At 46.5% G+C, this 27,858-nt stretch overlaps 1 protein-coding gene across 1 annotated transcript; it reads left to right on the forward strand.

The window, feature by feature from the left end:
- Positions 1–27,858, forward strand: ZFP64 (ZFP64 zinc finger protein). The gene is made up of 6 exons (XM_040329794.1): positions 1–137; positions 15,274–15,507; positions 18,925–19,089; positions 19,212–19,274; positions 20,406–20,657; positions 26,510–27,858. The coding sequence occupies exons 1-6, from the start codon at positions 86–88 to the stop codon at positions 27,736–27,738; spliced, it is 1,995 nt and encodes a 664-aa protein (XP_040185728.1). The 5' UTR covers positions 1–85; the 3' UTR covers positions 27,739–27,858.

Below are 27,858 nucleotides of genomic sequence, written 5' to 3' on the forward strand. Positions count from 1 at the left end.
CTAGGTAGCGGAAGTTCTCCTCTCCACACATCCGCCGTGCAGGAGAAGAGATCGGCGGTGTTCCCGGATCGGGGGCCCCCCGGCCATGAACCGGAGCCCGGCGGCGGCGGCGGAGGGGGGGTTGCCGGCTGTACAGTGTGAGTAGAGGAGGATCGCTGCAGGTTCCGGGGTTCGGAGGAGGGGGAGGATGGGAACCCCGAAACCTGCAGAGACTGAGAACCACGGAACGTGCAATAGAGATACAATGTATCAGGAGGAGGATCCCGGCGTGCACCGCGCGACCCGCGTGTCTCAGATCATCACACAGACTCTCACCGGCCTCTCTATGTATATATATATGCATGTCTGTATACAGGAACCCCTCCCCCTGTATACTCTACTATCACACACCTGTCTGCTGGAGACCTCATCACCCCTCCCCCTCTCTATTATACATTGGAGGTGTGTGTGTTGTGTGATACATTGGAGGTGTGTGTGTATTGTGTGATACATTGGAGGTGTGTGTGTATTGTGTGATACATTGGAGGTGTGTGTATTGTGTGATACATTGGAGGTGTGTGTGTTGTGTGATACATTGGAGGTGTGTGTGTGATACATTGGAGGTGTGTGTATTGTGTGATACATTGGAGGTGTGTGTGTATTGTGTGATACATTGGAGGTGTGTGTATTGTGTGATACATTGGAGGTGTGTGTGTGTGATACATTGGAGGTGTGTGTGTATTGTGTGATACATTGGAGGTGTGTGTGTATTGTGTGATACATTGGAGGTGTGTGTGTGTGTTGTGTGATACATTGGAGGTGTGTGTGTGTTGTGTGATACATTGGAGGTGTGTGTGTGTTGTGTGATACATTGGAGGTGTGTGTATTGTGTGATACATTGGAGGTGTGTGTATTGTGTGATACATTGGAGGTGTGTGTGTATTGTGTGATACATTGGAGGTGTGTGTGTATTGTGTGATACATTGGAGGTGTGTGTGTGTGATACATTGGAGGTGTGTGTGTTGTGTGATACATTGGAGGTGTGTGTGTGTTGTGTGATACATTGGAGGTGTGTGTGTTGTGTGATACATTGGAGGTGTGTGTGTATTGTGTGATACATTGGAGGTGTGTGTGTGTTGTGTGATACATTGGAGGTGTGTATTGTGTGATACATTGGAGGTGTGTGTATTGTGTGATACATTGGAGGTGTGTGTGTATTGTGTGATACATTGGAGGTGTGTGTATTGTGTGATACATTGGAGGTGTGTGTGTATTGTGTGATACATTGGAGGTGTGTGTGTGTATTGTGTGATACATTGGAGGTGTGTGTGTATTGTGTGATACATTGGAGGTGTGTGTATTGTGTGATACATTGGAGGTGTGTGTGTTGTGTGATACATTGGAGGTGTGTGTGTATTGTGTGATACATTGGAGGTGTGTGTGTGTGATACATTGGAGGTGTGTGTGTTGTGTGATACATTGGAGGTGTGTGTGTGTTGTGTGATACATTGGAGGTGTGTGTATTGTGTGATACATTGGAGGTGTGTGTATTGTGTGATACATTGGAGGTGTGTGTGTATTGTGTGATACATTGGAGGTGTGTGTATTGTGTGATACATTGGAGGTGTGTGTGTATTGTGTGATACATTGGAGGTGTGTGTGTGTGATACATTGGAGGTGTGTGTGTTGTGTGATACATTGGAGGTGTGTGTGTGTTGTGTGATACATTGGAGGTGTGTGTGTTGTGTGATACATTGGAGGTGTGTGTGTATTGTGTGATACATTGGAGGTGTGTGTGTGTTGTGTGATACATTGGAGGTGTGTATTGTGTGATACATTGGAGGTGTGTGTATTGTGTGATACATTGGAGGTGTGTGTGTATTGTGTGATACATTGGAGGTGTGTGTGTATTGTGTGATACATTGGAGGTGTGTGTATTGTGTGATACATTGGAGGTGTGTGTGTATTGTGTGATACATTGGAGGTGTGTGTATTGTGTGATACATTGGAGGTGTGTGTGTATTGTGTGATACATTGGAGGTGTGTGTGTGATACATTGGAGGGGTGTGTGTATTGTGTGATACATTGGAGGTGTGTGTATTGTGTGATACATTGGAGGTGTGTGTATTGTGTGATACATTGAAGGTGTGTGTGTATTGTGTGATACATTGGAGGTGTGTGTATTGTGTGATACATTGGAGGGGTGTGTGTGTATTGTGTGATACATTGGAGGGGTGTGTGTGTGATACATTGGAGGTGTGTGTATTGTGTGATACATTGGAGGTGTGTGTGTATTGTGTGATACATTGGAGGTGTGTGTGTGTGTGTTGTGTGATACATTGGAGGTGTGTGTGTATTGTGTGATACATTGGAGGTGTGTGTGTATTGTGTGATACATTGGAGGTGTGTGTGTATTGTGTGATACATTGGAGGTGTGTGTGTATTGTGTGATACATTGGAGGTGTGTGTGTTGTGTGATACATTGGAGGTGTGTGTGTTGTGTGATACATTGGAGGTGTGTGTGTTGTGTGATACATTGGAGGTGTGTGTGTTGTGTGATACATTGGAGGTGTGTGTGTATTGTGTGATACATTGGAGGTGTGTGTGTTGTGTGATACATTGGAGGTGTGTGTGTATTGTGTGATACATTGGAGGTGTGTGTGTGTTGTGTGATACATTGGAGGTGTGTATTGTGTGATACATTGGAGGTGTGTGTATTGTGTGATACATTGGAGGTGTGTGTGTATTGTGTGATACATTGGAGGTGTGTGTGTGTATTGTGTGATACATTGGAGGTGTGTGTGTATTGTGTGATACATTGGAGGTGTGTGTGTGTATTGTGTGATACATTGGAGGTGTGTGTGTATTGTGTGATACATTGGAGGTGTGTGTATTGTGTGATACATTGGAGGTGTGTGTGTTGTGTGATACATTGGAGGTGTGTGTGTATTGTGTGATACATTGGAGGTGTGTGTGTGTGATACATTGGAGGTGTGTGTGTTGTGTGATACATTGGAGGTGTGTGTGTGTTGTGTGATACATTGGAGGTGTGTGTATTGTGTGATACATTGGAGGTGTGTGTATTGTGTGATACATTGGAGGTGTGTGTGTATTGTGTGATACATTGGAGGTGTGTGTGTATTGTGTGATACATTGGAGGTGTGTGTGTGTGATACATTGGAGGTGTGTGTGTTGTGTGATACATTGGAGGTGTGTGTGTGTTGTGTGATACATTGGAGGTGTGTGTGTTGTGTGATACATTGGAGGTGTGTGTGTATTGTGTGATACATTGGAGGTGTGTGTGTGTTGTGTGATACATTGGAGGTGTGTATTGTGTGATACATTGGAGGTGTGTGTATTGTGTGATACATTGGAGGTGTGTGTGTATTGTGTGATACATTGGAGGTGTGTGTGTATTGTGTGATACATTGGAGGTGTGTGTGTATTGTGTGATACATTGGAGGTGTGTGTATTGTGTGATACATTGGAGGTGTGTGTGTATTGTGTGATACATTGGAGGTGTGTGTATTGTGTGATACATTGGAGGTGTGTGTATTGTGTGATACATTGGAGGTGTGTGTGTGATACATTGGAGGGGTGTGTGTATTGTGTGATACATTGGAGGTGTGTGTATTGTGTGATACATTGGAGGTGTGTGTATTGTGTGATACATTGAAGGTGTGTGTGTATTGTGTGATACATTGGAGGTGTGTGTATTGTGTGATACATTGGAGGGGTGTGTGTGTATTGTGTGATACATTGGAGGGGTGTGTGTGTGATACATTGGAGGTGTGTGTATTGTGTGATACATTGGAGGTGTGTGTGTATTGTGTGATACATTGGAGGTGTGTGTGTGTGTGTTGTGTGATACATTGGAGGTGTGTGTGTATTGTGTGATACATTGGAGGTGTGTGTGTATTGTGTGATACATTGGAGGTGTGTGTGTATTGTGTGATACATTGGAGGTGTGTGTGTATTGTGTGATACATTGGAGGTGTGTGTGTTGTGTGATACATTGGAGGTGTGTGTGTTGTGTGATACATTGGAGGTGTGTGTGTTGTGTGATACATTGGAGGTGTGTGTGTTGTGTGATACATTGGAGGTGTGTGTGTATTGTGTGATACATTGGAGGTGTGTGTGTGTGTGTGATACATTGGAGGTGTGTGTGTGTGTGTGATACATTGGAGGTGTGTGTGTTGTGTGATACATTGGAGGTGTGTGTGTTGTGTGATACATTGGAGGTGTGTGTGTGATACATTGGAGGTGTGTGTGTGTGTGATACATTGGAGGTGTGTGTATTGTGTGATACATTGGAGGTGTGTGTGTATTGTGTGATACATTGGAGGTGTGTGTGTTGTGTGATACATTGGAGGTGTGTGTATTGTGTGATACATTGGAGGTGTGTGTGTGATACATTGGAGGTGTGTATTGTGTGATACATTGGAGGTGTGTGTGTATTGTGTGATACATTGGAGGTGTGTGTGTATTGTGTGATACATTGGAGGTGTGTGTGTTGTGTGATACATTGGAGGTGTGTGTGTATTGTGTGATACATTGGAGGTGTGTGTATTGTGTGATACATTGGAGGTGTGTGTGTGATACATTGGAGGTGTGTGTGTTGTGTGATACATTGGAGGTGTGTGTATTGTGTGATACATTGGAGGTGTGTGTGTTGTGTGATACATTGGAGGTGTGTGTATTGTGTGATACATTGGAGGTGTGTGTATTGTGTGATACATTGGAGGTGTGTGTGTATTGTGTGATACATTGGAGGTGTGTGTGTGATACATTGGAGGTGTGTGTGTATTGTGTGATACATTGGAGGTGTGTGTGTGTATTGTGTGATACATTGGAGGTGTGTGTGTGATACATTGGAGGTGTGTGTATTGTGTGATACATTGGAGGTGTGTGTGTTGTGTGATACATTGGAGGTGTGTGTATTGTGTGATACATTGGAGGTGTGTGTATTGTGTGATACATTGGAGGTGTGTGTGTATTGTGTGATACATTGGAGGTGTGTGTGTATTGTGTGATACATTGGAGGTGTGTGTGTGATACATTGGAGGTGTGTGTGTATTGTGTGATACATTGGAGGTGTGTGTATTGTGTGATACATTGGAGGTGTGTGTGTATTGTGTGATACATTGGAGGTGTGTGTGTATTGTGTGATACATTGGAGGTGTGTGTGTGATACATTGGAGGTGTGTGTGTTGTGTGATACATTGGAGGTGTGTGTGTATTGTGTGATACATTGGAGGTGTGTGTGTATTGTGTGATACATTGGAGGTGTGTGTATTGTGTGATACATTGGAGGTGTGTGTGTGATACATTGGAGGTGTGTGTGTATTGTGTGATACATTGGAGGTGTGTGTGTGATACATTGGAGGTGTGTGTGTGTGTGTTACATTGGAGGTGTGTGTGTGTATTGTGTGATACATTGGAGGTGTGTGTGTGTGTTGTGTGATACATTGGAGGTGTGTGTGTGTGATACATTGGAGGTGTGTGTATTGTGTGATACATTGGAGGTGTGTGTATGTTGTCTGATACATTGGAGGTGTGTGTATTGTGTAATAGAAGGATACATTGTTATCTCTTACAGGGAACTCTTCTCCTCCCAGCTGATGATTGTATCCAATATATTCCACTTCTATCTCTTCCATACCAATCACATCTGATCAGTGTGTGGTGTGATTGGATGTGATCTGTTCAGGTTCCCTCCTTCCCATCCCAATGTCGTCACCTTCCTATTATTATCATCTCTAGAATGGGGTTGTCGGTCTTTTTTTGTTTATAGCGCAAACAATTTGCAATTTATTTATTTTAAATGTTTCCCTTCTCTTATGTGAAACGTGTAAATCTAGGTTACCACTAATGACCGAACCTCCATTTGGTGTTTATACAAGTTAAAATCTTTGGGTCGGATTCAGAAAGAGATACAACGGCATATCTCCTGATACGCCGTCGTATCTCTGAGTCCGGCTGTCGTATCTATGCGCCTGATTCATAGAATCAGTTACGCATAGATATCCCTAAGATCCGACAGGTGTAGGTGTCTTACACCGTCGGATCTTAGGCTGCAATATCACGCTGGCCGCTAGGTGGCGCTTCCGTTTGTTTTACGCGAGGAATATGCAAATTAGGATTTACGCCGATTCAGAAACGAACGAACGACCGCCCGGCACTTTTTTTTTTTTTTACGTCGTTTGCGTTCGGCTTTTTCCGGCGTATAGTTACCCCTGCTATATGAGGCGTAGCTAATGTTAAGTATGGCCGTCGTTCCCGCGCCGAGTTTTGAATTTTTTACATCGTTTGCGTAAGTCGTTCGCGAATACGGCTGGACGTAATTTATGTTCACGTCGAAACCAATGACGTCATTTAGAGCAATGCACACTGGAAGATTTTACGGATGGCGCATGCGCTGTTAAAAAAAACGTAAAAAAACGCAGGGTCAAGACAAATTTTAAATAAAACACGCCCCCTACATCCCCCATTTGAATTACGCGGCCTTACGCCGCAACACATACGTTACGCCGCTGTAACTAAGGGCGCAAGTTCCTTCTGAATAAAGAACTTGCGCCCAAAGTTAGAGCGGCGTAACGTATCGGAGATACGTTAGGCGGGCCGGACAGATACGCTCAGGTATATGAATCCGGCCCTTTTGTTTTTTGCTAGAAAATTACTTAGGACCACCCAAACATATTTTATATATATATATATATTTATTTCTAACACCCTAGAGAATAAAATTCTCGCGGCGGTCTTACAAGCGCACTTTTTTGGGAAAAATACACTAACAATACAAATAAAGTTTTTTTATCTGTCATTTCCCCCAGTCAGTCCACCCCCTCTACAGTTAGAACACACCCAGGGAACATACTTAACCCCTTCCCCGCCCCCTAGTGTTAACCTCTTCACTGCCAGTGGCATTTTTATAGTAATCCAATGGATTACTATAAAAATGCCACTGGCAGTGAAGGGGTTAAGTATGTTCCCTGGGTGTGTTCTAACTGTAGGGGGGGGGGTGGCCTCACTAGGGGAAATGACAGATCGCTGTTCATACATTGTATGAACAGAAGATCAGCATTTCTCTCCCTGACAGGACCGGGAGCTGTGTGTTTACACACACAGCTCCCGGTTCTCGCTCTGTAACGAGGAATGCGCACGGAAGTCGGGGGCGCACGCACGCCCCTAGTGGACGGTTTTAGAGCTGACGTTATACTATGGGCTCTCGCACAGGGGAGCCGACCTGCCGCCGTAGAACTGCGGCGGCTGGTCGGCATGTAGTTAAGGACTCAAATTTTGGATTTTCCTTCGTCGGTGACGGTGGGCGTCATTACACATAGAGAGGGTGCATCTTTCCAATGAATGAATGAATGAATGAATGAAAAACTTATGTAGCGCGGCGCATGCGAACTGAATCGCCTCTGGGCGCTAGTTGTTCGTGTCTCATGACATCAAAAGAGCAGAGTTTTGATCTGTCTTCTGAAAGTCAGGTGGTTTTCCTCCAACCGAATGCTGGTTGGTAAAGCGTTCCATAGTCTAGGACCCTGAAAAGCAAACCTTCTTTCTCCTTTGGACTTGTATTTGGTTTTTGGTACCCTGACCAGATTTTGGTCAGTGGATCGCAGAACGCGATTCGAATTGTGAGGTTCTATCTTGTCGCAAAGATATTGCGGAGCCTTCCCATGGATGCACTTATGTGTCAGGCAGAGTGCTTTAAATGCAATTCTGTCTTTTACTGGCAGCCAGTGAAGGGTTCTCAGCGAAGGTGAGATTGATTCCCATGTTTTTTTCCCAGTCACCAGTCTGGCGGCCGTATTCTGAACGACTTGCAGACGAGAGATTTGGTACTTTGGGAGTCCGAGATAAAGGGCGTTAGCATAGTCCAGTCTGGAATTCACGATTGTTCCCACCACGACTGCTACGTCTTCTTGGGAACACAGACAGCAAGAACAACCCAACCCTTCCTCAATCCCTCAAATACCTAAACAAAGGTTGTGCAGAGAGATGGACTTCTCTTTGTCTTGTATGGAGAGAGAAATGGAATTTAGACGTCTGCTTTCATTTTCCCAGTACAGCGGACCCTCGGTTTGCTAGTGTTGTCCCGCAAAACAAGCAGGATTCAAAGCCTCTGCGGTGTGCAGTACCGCATCTGGCCAGAGGTGCAGGGGCGCCAGAGCTGTTCAGAAACACTCTGTTTCCGAGGGGCAGCCGAACAATCTCCGAGTATTTCCGAATCTCTCCGGTGCCCCCCCCCCCCCACCCCTGGCCACATGCAGTATTGCATGCCATAAAAAGTCAACGCGGAACAAATTATTTTAGTTTCCATTGACTTCTATGGGGAAACTCGCTTTGAGATGCGAGTGCTTTGGATTACAAGCATTCTCCTGGAACGGATTATCCTCGTAAATCCGAGGTTCCACTGTACTGTGTGAGATGGCAGGTCCTCTTAGGATGGGACATGCTTGGCCCCTGTAGCAGGAGTGGTGTAGATTTTCTCATCCCCGGTTGTGTTGTGTAGGAAGATGTAAAGTTGCGGTGTGTAGGTGTGTTCTGGGTAATCCCGGGTATTGTTGTGTAGGCCCAGTTGTAGGAAAATGTAAAGTTGCGGTGTGTTCTGGGTAATCTCGGGTATTGTTGTGTAGGCCCAGTTGTAGGAAGATGTAAAGTTGCGGTGTGTAGGTGTGTTCTGGGTAATCCCGGGTATTGTTGTGTAGGCCCAGTTGTAGGAAGATGTAAAGTTGCGGTGTGTAGGTGTGTTCTGGGTAATCCCGGGTATTGTTGTGTAGGCCCAGTTGTAGGAAGATGTAAAGTTGCGGTGTGTAGGTGTGTTCCGGGTAATCCCGGGTATTGCTGTGTAGGCCCAGTTGTAGGAAGATGTAAAGTTGCGGTGTGTAGGTGTGTTCTGGGTAATCTCGGGTATTGTTGTGTAGGCCCAGTTGTAGGAAGATGTAAAGTTGCGGTGTGTTCTGGGAAATGCCGGGTATTGTTGTGTAGGCCCAGTTGTAGGAAGATGTAAAGTTGCGGTGTGTAGGTGTGTTCTGGGTAATCCCGGGTATTGCTGTGTAGGCCCAGTTGTAGGAAGATGTAAAGTTGCGGTGTGTAGGTGTGTTCTGGGAAATGCCGGGTATTGTTGTGTAGGCCCAGTTGTAGGAAGATGTAAAGTTGCGGTGTGTAGGTGTGTTCTGGGTAATCCCGGGTATTGTTGTGTAGGCCCAGTTGTAGGAAGATGTAAAGTTGCGGTGTGTAGGTGTGTTCTGGGAAATGCCGGGTATTGTTGTGTAGGCCCAGTTGTAGGAAGATGTAAAGTTGCGGTGTGTAGGTGTGATCTGGGTAATCCCGGGTATTGTTGTGTAAGCCCAGTTGTAGGAAGATGTAAAGTTGCGGTGTGTTCTGGGTAATCCCGGGTATTGTTGTGTAGGCCCAGTTGTAGGAAGATGTAAAGTTGCGGTGTGTAGGTGTGTTCTGGGAAATGCCGGGTATTGTTGTGTAGGCCCAGTTGTAGGAAGATGTAAAGTTGCGGTGTGTAGGTGTGTTCTGGGTAATCCCGGGTATTGTTGTGTAAGCCCAGTTGTAGGAAGATGTAAAGTTGCGGTGTGTTCTGGGTAATCCCGGGTATTGTTGTGTAGGCCCAGTTGTAGGAAGATGTAAAGTTGCGGTGTGTAGGTGTGTTCTGGGTAATCCCGGGTATTGTTGTGTAAGCCCAGTTGTAGGAAGATGTAAAGTTGCGGTGTGTTCTGGGTAATCCCGGGTATTGTTGTGTAGGCCCAGTTGTAGGAAGATGTAAAGTTGCGGTGTGTAGGTGTGTTCTGGGTAATCACGGGTATTGTTGTGTAGGCCCAGTTGTAGGAAGATGTAAAGTTGCGGTGTGTAGGTGTGTTCTGGGTAATCCCGGGTATTGTTGTGTAGGCCCAGTTGTAGGAAGATGTAAAGTTGCGGTGTGTAGGTGTGTTCTGGGTAATCCCGGGTATTGTTGTGTAGGCCCAGTTGTAGGAAGATGTAAAGTTGCGGTGTGTAGGTGTGTTCTGGGTAATCCCGGGTATTGTTGTGTAGGCCCAGTTGTAGGAAGATGTAAAGTTGCGGTGTGTTCTGGGTAATCCCGGGTATTGTTGTGTAGGCCCAGTTGTAGGAAGATGTAAAGTTGCGGTGTGTAGGTGTGTTCTGGGTAATCCCGGGTATTGTTGTGTAGGCCCAGTTGTAGGAAGATGTAAAGTTGCGGTGTGTAGGTGTGTTCTGGGTAATCCCGGGTATTGTTGTGTAGGCCCAGTTGTAGGAAGATGTAAAGTTGCGGTGTGTAGGTGTGTTCTGGGTAATCCCGGGTATTGTTGTGTAGGCCCAGTTGTAGGAAGATGTAAAGTTGCGGTGTGTAGGTGTGTTCTGGGTAATCTCGGGTATTGCTGTGCAGTCTGTGGATCAGGATACAGACCTGTGCTGGGAGCAGTGTGTGTGCCGGCTGCCATGGCTGACCTACTTCTGGAAATACTAGTTGCCTAGCTGCCTTCCCTCCCCGGCTTTTGGGAGTCGCTGACCTGGAACAAGTATGCAGATCAGAGTTTTCATGTCATGCTGACTCTACAGACTGACTTTTAGGCCAGAAATAGCCAGTCAGCTAGCATCTTCAGAAGGGGATCAGCAATTGCAGCCTTTACCAGGTCTTCAAAATGCGCTCTTGTTATGTCCGGTGATGGACTGCGTCAGTCTCATGTCTTTTCCTAGATCTACTTTTATCTCCATTTTTTTTTTTTACATGATGGGGGCCCCCCCGCTCCCACTTCCGGGCATAGATCACCTCGATGAATGGTTCCTTATGAGAGCCGTCTTAACCACTTAAAGTGGAGGTTCCATCAAAAATATAACTTTGCTTTATATTGTAGCTTAGACCTGAAAAAGAAAAAAAAAATGTTTTTACTCGCCTCGAAATGCCTGTTGCTATGCGGTCCCACGAAATCTGCCTTTCTATTCACCTCGGATCCTGACGTCGGCTCCCAGGATGCCGTGCGCTTCCCCTGTGTCTCCCGGCTTGTTGATGTTTATGGTGTGCACTTTCGCCGCCGCCGCTCATTGTGATGGCAACCCAAGTGTTTGACGGCGCGGCGCTGCAGGTCTATTGCGGACGCACGAGAATGGGGCGGGACACGCGGCCCTTTGAACTAGTCATCCCCAGTATTCCCGGAAGTAATTGCTTGTGGGCTTCACAATGCCCACAAGCAAAATGAGAACGTTCAAGAGGCAAAGATATAAAGTGTTCCTTTACAATAACTTGGCGGGACATTTTAAAATGGTAAGTGACACCATAGAGACTATAGAAGGAGAGATGAAAGCAGATATTTTTTAAATTTGAAAAATGTAATGGGAACCCCGCTTTAAGGACCGCCTCCTGCACATATACATCGGCAGAAGGGCACGGCTGGGCACAGCCTTTAAGAGCCCAGCCATTGGTCCAAAGCTCCGTGACCGTGCCCGCGGACCCGATCGCCGCCGGTGTCCCGCGATCGGTCACAGGAGCTGAAGAACGGGGAGAGGTGAATGTAAACAAACCTTCCATGTTCTTTTCTGTGGCACTGACACTGATCGTCTGTTTCCTGATATAGGGAACGACGATCAGTGACGTCACACCTACAGCCACACCCCCCTACAGTTAGAATCACTCTTAGGGCACACCTAACCCCTTAGCGCCACCTAGTGGTTAACCCCTTCACTGCCATTGTCATTTTCACAGTAACCATGGTCCCAAAAATGTGTCAAAAGTGTCCGATGTGTCCGCCATAATGTCGCAGTCACGAAAAAAAATCGCTGATCGTCACCATTACTAGTAAAAAAAATATATATATATTAATAAAAATGCCATAAAACTACCCCCTATTTTGTAAACGCTATAACGTTTGCGCAAACCAATCAATAAACGCTTATTGCGATTTTTTTTTTTTTTTAACCAAAAATATATAAAAGAATATGCATCGGCCTAAACTGAGGGAATTGTTTTATATTATATATATATATATATATATATATATATATATATATATATATATATATATATATATATATATATATATATATATATATATATATATATATATATATATATATATATATATATATATATATATATATATAATATATATATATATAATATTTTTTTTTGGGGGGGGGATATTTATTATAGCAACAAGTAAAAAATATTACATTTTTTTTCAAAATTGTCGCTCTATTTTTGTTTATAGCGCAAAAAATAAAAACCGCAGAGGTGATCAAATACCACCAAAAGAAAGCTCTATTTGTGGGAAAAAAAGGACGCCAATTTTGTTTGGGAGCCACGTCGCACGACCGCGCAATCGTCAGTTAAAGCAACGCAGTGCCGAATCGCAAAAAGGGGCAAGGTCCTTAACCTGCATAATGGTCCGGGTCTTAACCGGTTAAAAAAGAACTAAAGCGGTTTTGGAAGACATTTAAATTGGTGGCTATTTATTTCCACTTTAACTGATAACTCCAAAAATCAAATGTACCGTCTACATGCATGTGTGAGATGTAGGGGTGCAACGGATCACCGTTGATCCGAACGGGTCACCCCCTTCGGATCGGCACGCTATGCGATCCGCGGATTGCCTCAGCGGCCATAGCACTAGGAAATGCTAATTTCGCGGCTTCGGCCTAGCTCCGGAGCCGCGCCCATCTTGGTACACCCGGCGACGGCCCCTTCTCTCTGTTTACACCCACAGAGGAGGAGGAGCCCGCACTCTAGGGAAACACACGCCGCTCTCTGAGGTCTGCACTACTGGGGGGGGTTACCGTCTGAGGTCTGCATTACTGGGGGGGGTTACCGTCTGAGGTCTGCACTACTGGGGGGGTTACCGTCTGAGGTCTGCACTACTGGGGGGGGTTACCGTCTGAGGTCTGCACTACTGGGGGGGTTACCGTCTGAGGTCTGCACTACTGGGGGGGGTTACCGTCTGAGGTCTGCACTACTGGGGGGGGTTACCGTCTGAGGTCTGCACTACTGGGGGGGGTTACCGTCTGAGGTCTGCACTACTGTGGGGGGTTACTGTCTGAGGTCTGCATTACTGGGGGGGGTTACCGTCTGAGGTCTGCATTACTGGGGGGGGTTACCGTCTGAGGTCTGCACTACTGGAGGGGTTACCGTCTGAGGTCTGCACTACTGGGGGGGTTACCGTCTGAGGTCTGCACTACTGGGGGGGGTTACCGTCTGAGGTCTGCACTACTGGGGGGGGTTACCGTCTGAGGTCTGCACTACTGTGGGGGGGTTACCGTCTGAGGTCTGCACTACTGTGGGGGGTTACTGCCTGAGGTCTGCACTACTGTGGGGGGTTACTGTCTGAGGTCTGCATTACTGGAGGGGTTACCGTCTGAGGTCTGCACTACTGGGGGGGGTTACTGTCTGAGGTCTGCACTACTGGAGGGGTTACCGTCTGAGGTCTGCATTACTGGAGGGGTTACCGTCTGAGGTCTGCACTACTGGAAGGGTTACCGTCTGAGGTCTGCATTACTGGAGGGGTTACCGTCTGAGGTCTGCATTACTGGGGGGGGTTACCGTCTGAGGTCTGCACTACTGTGGGGGGGTTACCGTCTGAGGTCTGCACTACTGTGGGGGGTTACTGCCTGAGGTCTGCACTACTGTGGGGGGTTACTGTCTGAGGTCTGCATTACTGGGGGGGGTTACTGTCTGAGGTCTGCACTACTGGAGGGGTTACCGTCTGAGGTCTGCATTACTGGGGGGGGTTACCGTCTGAGGTCTGCACTACTGTGGGGGGTTACTGCCTGAGGTCTGCACTACTGTGGGGGGTTACTGTCTGAGGTCTGCATTACTGGGGGGGGTTACTGTCTGAGGTCTGCACTACTGGAGGGGTTACCGTCTGAGGTCTGCATTACTGGAGGGGTTACCGTCTGAGGTCTGCACTACTGGAGGGGTTACCGTCTGAGGTCTGCATTACTGGGGGGGGTTACCGTCTGAGGTCTGCACTACTGGGGGGGTTACCGTCTGAGGTCTGCACTACTGGAGGGGTTACCGTCTGAGGTCTGCATTACTGGAGGGGTTACCGTCTGAGGTCTGCACTACTGGGGGGTTACCGTCTGAGGTCTGCATTACTGGAGGGGTTACCGTCTGAGGTCTGCACTACTGGGGGGTTACCGTCTGAGGTCTGCATTACTGGGGGGGGTTACCGTCTGAGGTCTGCACTACTGGGGGGGGGTTACCGTCTGAGGTCTGCACTACTGTGGGGGGTTACTGCCTGAGGTCTGCACTACTGTGGGGGGTTACTGTCTGAGGTCTGCATTACTGGAGGGGTTACCGTCGGAGGTCTGCACTACTGGAGGGGTTACCGTCTGAGGTCTGCATTACTGGAGGGGTTACCGTCTGAGGTCTGCACTACTGGGGGGGGTTACTGTCTGAGGTCTGCACTACTGGAGGGGTTACCGTCTGAGGTCTGCACTACTGTGGGGGGTTACTGTCTGAGGTCTGCACTACTGTGGGGGGGTTACCGTCTGAGGTCTGCACTACTGTGGGGGGTTACTGTCTGAGGTCTGCATTACTGGGGGGGGTTACCGTCTGAGGTCTGCACTACTGGAGGGGTTACCGTCTGAGGTCTGCATTACTGGGGGGGGGGGTTACTGTTTGAGGTCTGCACTACTGTGGGAGTTACCGTCTGAGGTCTGCACTACTGTGGGGTGTCTGTACTGAGGGGGGGTCTCACCATTTTTATTATTTTTTCGCACCGAGTGACGCCACTGCAGTAGGGGGGATGTGGATATTACAGTGGGGGGGGGGGGGAGATGTGGGTATTTTTTTCTGCTGATCCGAAAAATGATCCGATCCGTGACTCCTGATCCGAGGAACGATCCGAACCGTGAGTTTTTTGATCCGTTGCACCCCTAGTGAGATGTATGGTCTGGTACAGAGCTCAGATCTATGCGCAGGCATTATTTCCATCTTCCCGTCCTTCTCAGAGAACATGTGCGGGGTCCAAACATACAGACTAATGGCCGACCAGAGTGTCAAGCTAGGTATGGAGCTTCCATAACTCTAAGGCAGGCGTCTCAAACTGGCGGCCCTCCAGCTGTTGCAAAACTACACGTCCCATGAGGCATTGCTAAGCTGATCGTTACAAGCAAGACTCCCACAAGCAGAGGCATGATGGGACTTGTAGTTTTGCAACAGCTGGAGGGCCGCCAGTTTGGGACCCCCTGCTCTAAGGCACATGGCATGAAGCCTGAATGGAATCTTCTGGTTGTGTATATATAGACCCGTCACTCTATGACCGCTCTTTCCTGCTCTCTCAGTTTCAGGTACGGCCACAGTCCTGGTGGAGATCACAGCGGACATTCACATCTGTGGGCTCTGCAAGACTCAGTTCAATAATTTGGATGCTTTCGTGACCCACAAGCAGACCGGCTGCCAGCTCACCAACGCCGCCACCGGAGCCACAAGTACCGTCCAGTTTGTGTCGGGAGATTCGGTGACGCCGTCGCAGTCTGCGGCTCGCACCATCACTTCTGAGACTCAGACCATCACCGGTAGGCACAGCGACATTTCTGTACCATGAATGGTGATTCCCGGAGCCTGTTATCCGCTCATTATTATACAATGCCGTCCAAAAGCTGAGGTTCTCCACATCCAATGGACATCCTACCCAACAGAGTCATGTGACAAACGTTCTATAAAGGAACCTCCAGTGAATGGCACAGAAAATAGGGGGGTCTCATTCTGATTTGGTCTACAAAGTGTATCAACATGGAGGGTTCCCCCACCTCCCTGAGTCCAATCAGCTGGGGGACTCTTGCCATGTGGTTTAACCACTTGTCCACCGCGCCTATTTTGGCACTTCTCTCCTTCATGTAAAAATCACAATTTTTTTTGCTAGAAAATTAATCAGAACCCCCCAAACATTATTAGGTAGATTCAGAAAGAGTTAGGCCGGCTTATCTACAGATAAGCCAACCTAACTCTGAATCTGCACCGACCTATGTTCAAGTGTATTCTCTAACAGAGATACGCTTAAACATATCTAAGATACGACGGCTTGCGCCGTCCTATCTTAGATTGCAATGTTGCTGATGGCCGCTAGGTGGCGCTTCCATTGCGGCCCCTGTAGATTATGTAAATGAGCTTGTACGCCGATTCACGAACATACGCGCGGCCGCCGCAGTCGCATTACGTCGTTTCCGTAAGGCCTTAGGCGGCCTAAAGTTATTCCACCTATGAAGTGGAATAACAATGTTAAAGTATGGCCGCCGTTTCCGCCGCGAGGTTCGAATTTTTTACGTCGTTTGCGCAAGTCGTCCGTGAATCGGGAGTAACGTCGTTTACGTACACGTCGAAATCAATAGGCCCGTACGGCGTACTTAGCCGCAATGCGCACTGGGAAATGTAGGCGCACGGCGCATGCGCAGTAGCAAATAACGTCAAAAAACGTGAGGTCAAGCCTCATTTCCATACAACACGCCCCCCTCCAACCAATTTGAATTAGGCGCCCTTACGCCCGCTCGTTTAAGGCTACGCCGCCGTAGATTAGCAGGTAAGTAGATTGAGAATCACTACTAGCCTAACTAATTTACGGCGGTGTAGCCTAAACAGGCTAGGCTACGCCGCCCTAAATTTAATCCAATCTCTCTGAATCTACATATACACATATATATATATAATATATATATATTTATATGTATATATATATATATATATATATATATATTTTAGCAGACACCCTAGGGAATAAAATGGCGGCCATTGCAACTTTTTTCCTCGCACGGTATTTGCGCAATAATTTTTCAAGCGCCTTTTTTTGGGGAAAAAAAACGGTTTCGTGAATTAAAAAAAAACAAAACAGTAAAGTTAGCCCAATTTTCTTGTATAATGTGAAAGATGATGTCACGCCGAGTAAATAGATACCTAACATGTCACGCTTTAAAATTGCGCACACTCATGGAATGGCGCCAAACTTCGGTACTTAAAAATCTCCATAGGTGACACTTTAACATTTTTTACAGGTTACTATTTTCGAGTTACAGAGGAGGTCTAGTGCTAGAATTGTTGCACACGCTCTGTCGCATGCGACGATACCTCACATGTGGGGTTTAGCCGGCGTTTACATATGTGGGCGGGACTTGCATGCGTGTTCGCTTCTGCGCGCGGGGACAGGGGCGTTTTAAATTTTTTTTTTTTTGTTTGTTTTATTTTACTTAATTTTTTTTATTTTTACACTTTTTTTTTTACTTTTTTTTACTTTTTTTGATCACTTTTATTCCGATTACAAGGAATGTCAACATCCCTTGTAATAGGAATCAGTGTGACAGGTCCTCTTTATGGAGAGATGGTCAATAAGACCCCCCCCCCATCTCTCCTCCAGGCTTACAAGCATGAAATCGGTGAAAAAGAAATCACCGATCTCATGCCGACAGCCGCAATTGCGGCTTTTTTTACTTCCGGGTAACGGGCGTGACGTCATAACGTCACGCCCGGGCCTCCGACGGTCATAGAGATGACTGGTGACCATCTCACCAAATGTAGTTGACCTCTTATGGCTTATGCCATACTTTACTTGTAGAATACGTAGTCGGTCTAAAAATAATAAAATTCATACAATCCGTACATCTAAGGACCGGTAACTGCAATATAACCCTTTCATGCCTAAGCCTATGTATGACATTTGGTGTTTACAAGTTAAAATCCATATTTTTGTCTAGAAAATTACTTAGAACCCCCAAATATTATATTTTTTTAGCAGAGAATCTAGAGAATAAAATGGCGATTTTTTTGCAATATTTTATGTCATACGGTATTTGTGCGGCGGTGTTTTAAACACAACTTTTTGGGAAAAATTTACTTTCATGAATTTTAAAAAAATGAAAAAGTAAAATTAGCCCATTTTTTTTGCATAATGTGAAAGATGATGTTACGCCGAGTAAATGGATACCAAGCATGTCACGTTTTATAATTGCACGCACTCGTGGAATTGCGACAAACTACGGTACCTAAAAAATCTCCATAGGCGACACTTTAAACTTTTTTTACGGTTACCAGGTTAGAGTTACAGAGTAGGTCTAGAATTATTGCTCTCGCTCTGACGATCGCGGCGATACCTCACATGTGTGATTTGAACACCGTTTTCATATGCAGGCGCGACTTCCGTATGCGTTTTCTTTGCTGCGCAAGCTCGCGGGGAGGGGGGCGCTTTAAAAAAAAAAATTTTTGTTTTCTTATTTATTTTTATTTTTTTTATAATATTAAATTGTGTTTTTATTTTATTTTTTTACACTTTGATCACTTTTATTGCTGTCACAAGGAATGTAAACATCCCTTGTGACAGCAATAGGTGGTGACAGGTACTCTTTATGGAGGGATTGGGGGTCTAAAAGACCCCCGAGCCCTCCTTTGCACTTCAAAGTATTCAGATCGCCGAAAACGGCGATTCTGAATACTGTGTACTTTTTTAAATCCGGCGCCATTGACAGCCGAGAAACCCGGAAGTGACGTCATGACGCCGCTTCCGTGGTTTCAATGCGGAGACTGAATCAAAGCCGTTTACGGCTTAGTGTCAGTCTCCGCCTGGACACAGAACGCGGCGGATGGAGGATCGGGTCTCCCGGTGGGACGGGAGGCCCGGTCAGAGCGGCGAGAGGGGGGGGATGTCCCCTCCCGCTCCTCCGGCATAACAACCGAGCGGCTTTTAGCCGCATCGGTTGTTATGTTTGGATAGCCGATCGCCGGCTCTAAACAACAGTACCGGGATGATGCCTGCGGCTGCAGGCATCTTCCCGGTATAACCCCCGAAAGCCGAGGACGCATATATGCGTTGCGTCGGCGTGAAAGGGATAATAATATATTTTTGTTCTTGGGTTTAGATATTCTTTCATTTTTGTCATTGTAAGGTACATTTTATATTGTCTGCTTTATTGTACTGTGCATTACCTATGGCACCTTCTTCTTCTGTCCAGTCTCTGCTCCGGAATTTGTTTTTGAACATGGCTATCAAACCTTTCTGCCTAGTGACAGCTCGGTGACGCCGGCTACTGGTGGGGCCACCACCATCGCTACAAAAAGCCGATCCAAAAGATTATCTGCTGCCTCTCCTCAGAAGAAGCAGAGCTGCACCTATACAGGTGAGAGGAGGTAGAACTACCTTGGTTGGTAATACATAGTTATGTTTAGTGAGTGTGTAGTAAGTTTAGTGAGTGTGTAGTAAGATCATTGTTGTTTTTTTTTTTTTTTTTTTTGCTTATAGGATGTCAGTTCAAGACTGCTTATGGCATGAAAGACATGGAACGGCACATGAGGACCCACACAGGTAACTCTGGTTTCTGCTCATCAGTACTCAACCAATGACCAAGAGGTGGGCATTGTGGGACATCCATCTTTTCTTTTTTAGTTTTGACACTTTAAATTTTTTTTTAATAATTTTGATCACTTTTATTCCTATTACAAGGAATGTAAACATATTTACAGTGAGATATGGGGCCAGTAAGACCCCACATCTGACCTCTAGGCTCGGAAGCCTGAAGTCCCCCCCCCCCCAAAAAAAACGATTTCAGCTTCCCAGCCAAGGCGTCGCCATTTGTTTGAATGCAGAGGCCGGGCGTGACGTCATAACATTGCGGCAGGCCTCCAAACGATGATAGAGACTCCGGCGACCGCCTGGTTCACTGCAAATCTCTATGGTCAGCATCCAGGGCCGGTGGATCTGTTCTCCGACTCACCGATAGCAGGGGTGAGACAGAAGCGCCGGAGGGTGGTGGAGGGGGTCCCCTCTCACCAACTGTAAGAACGATCAAGCAGCAGAAAAGCCACTATGATCATTCTTACTGTGTAGGGAATCGGCAGCTGAAAAGGCTGATATCTGAATGATGCCTGTAGCTGCACCCATCATTCAGATATCCCCACTCAAAGTCAAGGATGTCATATGATGGCCGGCGGGCGATTAAAGTGAAGTGATTCAATTTTTGTATTTTTGATAGTAAATTACTTAGAACTCCCAAACATATTTTTTTATATATATATATATATATATATATATATATATATATATATATATATATATATATATATGTGTGTATATATAATACATATTTATATATTTGTTTTTTTTAGCAGACACCCTAGAGAATAAAAATGCTGATCGTTGCAACATTTTATGTCGCACGGTATTTGGGCAGCGGTCTTTCAAATGTAATTGTTTTTGGGGAAAAAATACACTTTTTTTTTTTTTTTATTATTAACCACTTCAATACCGGGCATTTTTACTCCCTTCCTGCTCAGGCACATCTTCAGCTTTCGGCACTGTCACGCTTTGAACGACAATTGCGCGGTCGGGCGACGTGGATCCCAAACGAAATTGACGTCCTTTTTTTTTTTACCCCACAAATAGAGCTTTCTTTTGGTGGTATTTTCTGTAACAGCGCGATCCTCTCTCCTCTCTTAGGTGACAAGCCACACAGGTGTGACAGATGTGGGAAGTGTTTCAGCCGGAAGGACAAGCTAAAGACGCACATCCGCTCACATACGGGAGAAAAGCCCTACAAGTGTAAAGAATGTGACTACAGTGCAGCGGACAGTAGCAGCCTCTGCAAACACATGCGCATTCACACAGACGAGCGCCCCTTCAAATGCCAGATCTGCCCATATGCCAGCCGCAACTCCAGTCAGCTGACCGTTCATCTCCGTTCACACACAGGTGAGCTCATCCCTCGACCCCCTGAGAGGTGGACCCCCTGAGAGTTAATGCTGAGGGTGGACCCGCTGAGAGTTAATGCTGAGGGTGGACCCCCTGAGAGTTAATGCTGAGGGTGGACCCGCTGAGAGTTAATGCTGAGGGTGGACCCCCTGAGAGTTAATCCTGGGGGTGGACCCGCTGAGAGTTAATGCTGAGGGTGGACCCGCTGAGAGTTAATGCTGAGGGTGGACCCGCTGAGAGTTAATCCTGGGGGTGGACCCGCTGAGAGTTAATCCTGGGGGTGGACCCGCTGAGAGTTAATCCTGGGGTTGGACCCGCTGAGAGTTAATCCTGGGGTTGGACCCGCTGAGAGTTAATCCTGGGGTTGGACCCCCTGAGAGTTAATCCTGGGGTTGGACCCCCTGAGAGTGAACCATGGGTGTGGACCCCTGAGAGTGACCCCTGGAAGTGACCCCTGGGAGTGGACCCCCTGAGGGTTAACACTGGGGGTGGACCCCCTGAGAGTTAACCCTGGGGGTGGACCCCTGGGAGGTGACCTTTTGAGAGTGGACCCTGACCCCTGGGTGTGGACCCCTGGGAGGTGACCCCTGGGTGTGGACCCCTGAGAGGTGACCCCTGGGTGTGGACCCCTGAGAGGTGACCCCTGGGTGTGGACCCCTGAGAGGTGACCCCTGGGTGTGGACCCCTGAGAGGTGACCCCTGGGTGTGGACCCCTGAGAAGTGACCCCTGGGTGTGGACCCCTCAGAGGTGACCCCTGGGTGTGGACCCCTGGGAGTGGACCCTGCAGCCCCCTCATTCCCCAATCTTCCGGAGGGCAAGTGGTAAAAAAAATTTGGTACTTGGCCTGTAGGATTGGTCCATACTTGTTGCAGGGCCTGTAAACACGACATTTCTATGCATCAGACATACAGAGCAGCTCTGATTTTATTTTTCTTCCTTTTTTTTTCTGGTTCATATATTTCTTTCCTTTTTAGGCAGGAAAGTGTTAAATAACTTCAAGGAAACCATTTAAAATTGCAGAAATTAATAAATCGTCTAGTTTTTCTTGTTTAGGGAAAGAAAAAGGAATACAAAGTGTAAAAACATATATATGGATATCAGGCGGGTGATCTGCGCGGGATAATCATCTAAACGCATAGTAATGTGCTTTCTGATCTGCATAATAATAAAGCTTTTAGTGCGATTAAGTGTGAAATTTCAGCTGAACGTCCCAAATATTGCGCGCTTGTTTACAAAGCTGAAGAAAAAATAAATAAATAAATCTTTACGATGAGAATAAATTTGGAGTAAAAACCGCTTTTGCTACAAATTGGTCTCATGCTGATATTTTAATTAAAATCCACTTTTAATGTACAGAGAACAAAGTGCGGTTTGAAAGCTCACATCAGTTCTGTGGCGGCGGAATGTTCCGGGGAGGTTAAAAGTTTATTTCGGCAGACGATGAGAAATCGGCCGGGAGGAATTGCTAGGCGATGGCAGGTTTGCAGTAACCCCCCCCCCCCCATTATGATGTAAAGCTGAACCCCGGGCCAGCAGAAAAGACGATAATGCAGCTCTGTATCTTGTAGACGCTGAAACTTTTGCGCAAACCAATTAACCACCTGCCGACCGCCCACCGCCGATTGACGGCGGCACAATGGCACGCCTGCGTGTATACGGCGGGCGCTTTGAGTAAAAGGGGCACGCGCCCGCCGCGTGACGTAGAAGCCAATGCGCATGGTTGGCGGCTACCCTGAGAACGGAGATCTGTCAATGTCAACAGACAGATCTCCATTCTGTCAGGGGTGAGGAGAGTGATCTGTTGTTCCTAATGCTTAGGAACAACAATCGGTCTCCTCTCCCAGTTAGAATCACTATTCTCTCCCCAGTTGGAATCACTCCCTAGGACACATTCAACGCCTTCATCGCCCCCTAGTGTTAACACCTTCCCTGCCAGTGTAATTTATACAGTAATCCGTGGCACTGATCGCTGTATAAATGTCAATGGTTCCAAAATAGTTTCAAAAGTGTTCGATCTGTCTGCCGCAATGTGGCAGTCCCGATTAAAAATCGCAGATCGCCACTATTACTAGTAAAAAAAAAAAAATATATACATAAATCTATCCCCTATTTTGTAGACGCTATGGGCCAGATTCACGTAGCTCAGCGGATCTATAGATCCGCTCGATCTACGTGATTTAAGATACGCTCCCGCAAGTTTAGGAGGCAAGTGGCTAATTCACAAACCACTTACCTCCAAACTTGCGACGGCGGATCCTAAATCCCCCGGCGGAATTCAAATTCCGCGGCTAGGGGAGTGTACTATTTTTAAATCAGGCGCGTTCCCGTGCCGATTTAAATGCGCATGCGCCGTCCGGGGAATTTCCCGGCGTGCATTGCTCCCACTGACGTCGCTAGGACGTCAGTGGTTTCGACGCTTACGTAAACGACGTCCATCCGTATTCTAGAACGACTTACGCAAACGACGTTAAAAAATTTAAATTCGACGCGGGAACGTCGGCTATACTTAACATTGGCTGCGCCTGATGAAAGCAGGGGTAAGTATACGATGGGTACGCCGCTACGGAAACGTCGTAAGAAGACTGCGTCGGGTCCGCGTACGTTCGTGAATTTGCGTATCTCGTTGATTTACATATTATTTATCGTAAATCAGCGGGAACGCCCCTGGCGCCATTTTTAAATTGAAAAAAAGATCCGACAGTGTAACACATTGTAACACTGTCGGAGCTTAGCCCTATCTATGCGTATCTGATTCTATGAATCAGGCGCATAGATACGACCAGTGTAAGTTAGAGATACGATGGTGTATCTGTAGATATCAGGATATCCACCGTCGTATCTCTTTGTGAATCTGGCCCTATAACTTTTGTGCAAAAAAACGCTTATTGCTAATTTTTTATATTTTTTTTAAATACCGTATTTATCGGGGTATAGCACGCTGCCACGTATACCGTGCACCCCTAAAGTTGCCCCGAATTCCTGTGGAAAAAAGTTTTTTTGTACTTGCAGTTTTGGTGTCTTGCGCGGCGTCCATCGGCGGCCTAGTCAGGTCCGGCGTCCGTCTGCGGCTTCGGGTGTCCTCTTAGTCGGGTCCGGCGTCCTTCTGCGGCGTCCTCCCCACTCGTTTCCCGCGCCGAGTTTGAATACTGCGCCGACATATACCGAGCGCAGTACACTCGTGTATCGTCGGGCAGGCTCGGCTACTCTCGCACTGACGTCCTGTACGTCCAGGACGTCAGCACGAGAGGCGCCGAGACTGCCCGAAGATACACGAGTGTACTGCGCTCGGTATATGCCAGTATTCAAACTCGGTGCCGGCATATATGGTATATAGGCGTATACCCCGCACCCACGATTTTCCCCTGAATTTCAGGGCAAAATAGTGAGCGGTATACGCCGATAAATACGGTATGTAGAAGAATACATATCGGCCTAAACTGAGGAAGACCTTTTTTTATTTTTTTGGGGGGATATTTATTATAGCAAAAAGTAAAAAAAAAAAAAAAGGAATATTTTTTTTTTTTTTTTCAAAATTTCGCTCTTTTTATTTATTTTTTGTTTATAGCGCAAACAAATAAAAAACTCAATTTGTGGGGGGAAAAAGGACGTCCATTTTTGTTTGTTTGTGTACAGTGTTGCACGACTGTACGATTGTCAGTTAAAACGATGCAGTGCTGTATTGCAAGAAATGGCCTGGTCATTAATGGGGGAAATTCTTCCAGGGCTGAAGTGGTTTAATATACGCCTATTGCAAAAAAAAAAAAATGTAGAATACATATTCTTAACCACTTAAGGACCCCTTCATGCCGAAATACGTCGGCAGAATGGCACGGCTGGGCACATCCACGTACCTGTACGTGGCCCTTTAAGCCCATATTTTTGGGGTGTTCTCCAAAAATATGTAGCAGAATAAATATTGACCTAAATTGATGAAGAAATTCGATTTTTTTTTTTTGGGGGGGGGGGGGGTATGTTTTATAGCAGAAAGTAAAAAAAATATTTTTTTTTGTTTATAGCACAAAAAATAAAAACGCAGAGGTGATCAAATACCACAATAAGAAATCTCTATTTGTGGGGAAAAAAAGTGTCAATTTTATTTGTGTACAGCGTGGCACGACCGCGCAATTGGCCTGGTCATGAAGCCCCCCCTTCATGACCAGGCCAATTGCGCGGTCGTGCGACGCTGTACACAAATAACATTTGGGGGTAAATCTTCTGGAGGTCAAAGTGGTAAAATAATAAACCCCATAGAGCTTTTCAACCTTCCTCCAACTTGTCCAAAGCTAAAAAAACAATTTGAATGTGCTACTGCACGAGGTGTGGAATCCCCATCCTTCTCAGATTTAAGGTGTTATGCTGCGTACACACGATCGGACTTGCCGTCGAAAAAAAATTTGGATGTTTTTTCCGACGATTCCGCTCAAGCTTGGCTTGCATACACACGGTCACACCAAATTCCGACCGTCAAGAACGCGGTGACCTACAACACTACGACAAGAGCCGAAAAAAATGAAGTTCAGTGCTTCTGAGCATGCGCCGACTTGATTCTGATCATGCGTGTTTTTTTAGTGCGTCGGAATTTCATACAGACGAACGGATTTTCAGATCAAAATTTTTTCTGGCGGAAAAATGGAGAACCTGCTCTCTATCTACAACCGTTGGAAATTCCGACAGAAAAAGTTCTGAAAAAATTCCGCACTTGGATTTTTTTTTTTTTGCAGAGGTGAGGGAACCTAAGTACCGTATATACTCGAGTATAAGCTGACCCAAATATAAGCAGAGGCACCTAATTTTACCACAAAAAAACTGGGAAAATGTATTGACTCGAGTATAAGCCTAGGGTGTCCATCTGTATGCTTCACTGTGCCCATGACTAGACTGACGGGAGTCTATGGAAGGGGTGCCCGGCTTTGAGAAATTGGTGCTCCCTAGCCGTAGGTCCCCCAGACAACAGACTTTGCACACTTGTAGAGGAGAACTAGGGCTACATGTGTGCACGTTTGGGGTCCAGGGGACCTACGACCGGCCGGTAACAGGTCCCCAAAGTCACTGTAGAAATTACCGTTTTAACATGGGAGTCTAATGCCGCATACAGACGGTCGTTTTTTGTGATGAAAAAAAACGACGTTTTAAAAAACGTCATTTAAAATGATAGTGTGTGGGCAAAACGTTGTTTTATGTCTTCAAAAAAACGTCAAAAAAAAAATTCGAACATGCTTGAATTTTTTGTGTCGTTTTTCAAAACGTTGTTTTTTACTTCACAGAAATTGACAGTGTGTAGCAAAAAACTACGTTTTTACACCCGCGCATGCCCAGAAGCTAGTTATGAAGCGAGCTTCAATGGAAAAAAGTGGTGAAACGTAACCTCGCTTTGCTAAAGCATTGTGAAAAAACGATGGTGTGTAGGCAACTTCGTCTTTGAAAATGATGTTTCAAAAACGTTGTTTTATTTCATGATTTAAAACGTCGTTTTTTTTTAATACAGAAAACGACCGTCTGTACGCAGCATAAGGAAGGGGTGCCCTGCTTTTAAAAATCGGTACTCCCCGGCCATAGGTCCCCCAGACAACAAACTTTGCACACTTGTAGAGGAGAACTGGGGCTACATGTGTGGGGTCCAGGTGACCTACAGCTGGCCGGTACCGGGTCTCCAAAGTCCGCAAGATCGGGCGCAAAAAGGTGACTCGAGTATAAGCCGAGGGGGGCATTTTCAGCACAAAAAAATGTGCTGAGAAACTTGGCTTATACTCGAGTATATACGGTAAGTATGGAGTAGCTCACCAGACAGCATTGCCTTTCTGCTTGTGTGTATTTTTTTCCGATCCCTCTGACAATCGTTCTTGTATTCCAGGTGATGCCCCCTTCCAATGCATGCTCTGCAGCTCCAAGTTCAAAATCAACTCGGACCTGAGAAGACACATGCGCGTTCACACGGGGGAGAAACCCTACCGCTGCGAGTTCTGCGACTTCTTCTGTGCCATGAAGGGAAATCTGAAGTCCCACATACGGATGAAACACAATTCAGAATGCACGTTCAAGTGTACGCAGTGTGACTTTCAGTGCAGCAGCAAGGGAGACCTGCGCCAACACTTGCGCACCCATCTGCCGGAGCTGCCGGTCAAGTGCTTGGAATGCAGCTACACCTGTGCCAACAGGGCGGCGCTCAAAGTCCACGAGCGCATCCACTCCCAGGACCGACCGTTCAAATGCCACCTTTGCCAGTTTGACACTAAACAGCGCAGCAACCTGACCACGCACATTAAAAAAGTTCACAGCGACGAGGTGAACTGCAAGTTCGACGTTCAGAAAGCGGACGGGAACTTTCCCAGGCAGTTGGGATCTCGGAAAAGTAACAAAGTGGACGCAAAGAAAACTTTCAGGTGTGACCTCTGTGAGGCTTCATTTGTTAGGGAGGACTCCTTGCGGAGTCATAAGAGACAGCACAACGAGATCATGCTTCACAAAGCTCAAGAGTTGACCATGTTGCAGCTTTCGGTCGACGAGTCCGGACAAAGTGACATTGACAAATCCGGCAAAGACGACACCGTGGCGGCATTTATTGTAGAAAAGATGGAAGTAGATGACGGGGAAGAACGTTCTGGGGCTTCCTTGACCAATGCAGACCCCTCTAGTGGAGAAAGAAACGGGCAAGAGTCAATGACCACTGACCAGCTCCATATGTTAAGTCATGTCAAGTTAATGGCCTCGCCTCAGTCTCTAGGGTCACAGGTCATTGTGTGCGAGACGGTTGTGCCAAGTTCTCCGGCACAGGATAGCGAGGACTCCATACAGGAGGTGCTTATAGACAATGGTGAAGAAAGCGACCCAGAATCCCCGGAGAACCCAACCTTCATCTCTGAGTCGGGTATGAGCTCTTCTGACCTCGATGGCCTCAATGCCTTAATCCAAGAGGAGACCACTGTAGTGATTGTGGACAGTGAAGGAGGAGATAACCCGGGGGCCTCCACCCCTATTTATACCACGTCACCCCAAGCTGGTTCTCCAAAGCAAAGTTACACGCTTGAAGAAGGAGATGCCAGCTCTGAGCTGCTGTGCCCTGCGGACTCAATACCAGACTGACTTGTGTTATGCTGCTAATCTGCGCCACCATTTTTATTTTCTATTTGCAACAGTGTTGTCCAGCAAACTGGTCTTTGTATGTGAACAATGACCTCTCTCTCTCGCTCTTTCTTTCTCTTT

This window comes from Rana temporaria, chromosome 12 (genome assembly GCF_905171775.1).
Source record: "Rana temporaria chromosome 12, aRanTem1.1, whole genome shotgun sequence".
NCBI lineage: Eukaryota > Metazoa > Chordata > Amphibia > Anura > Ranidae > Rana > Rana temporaria.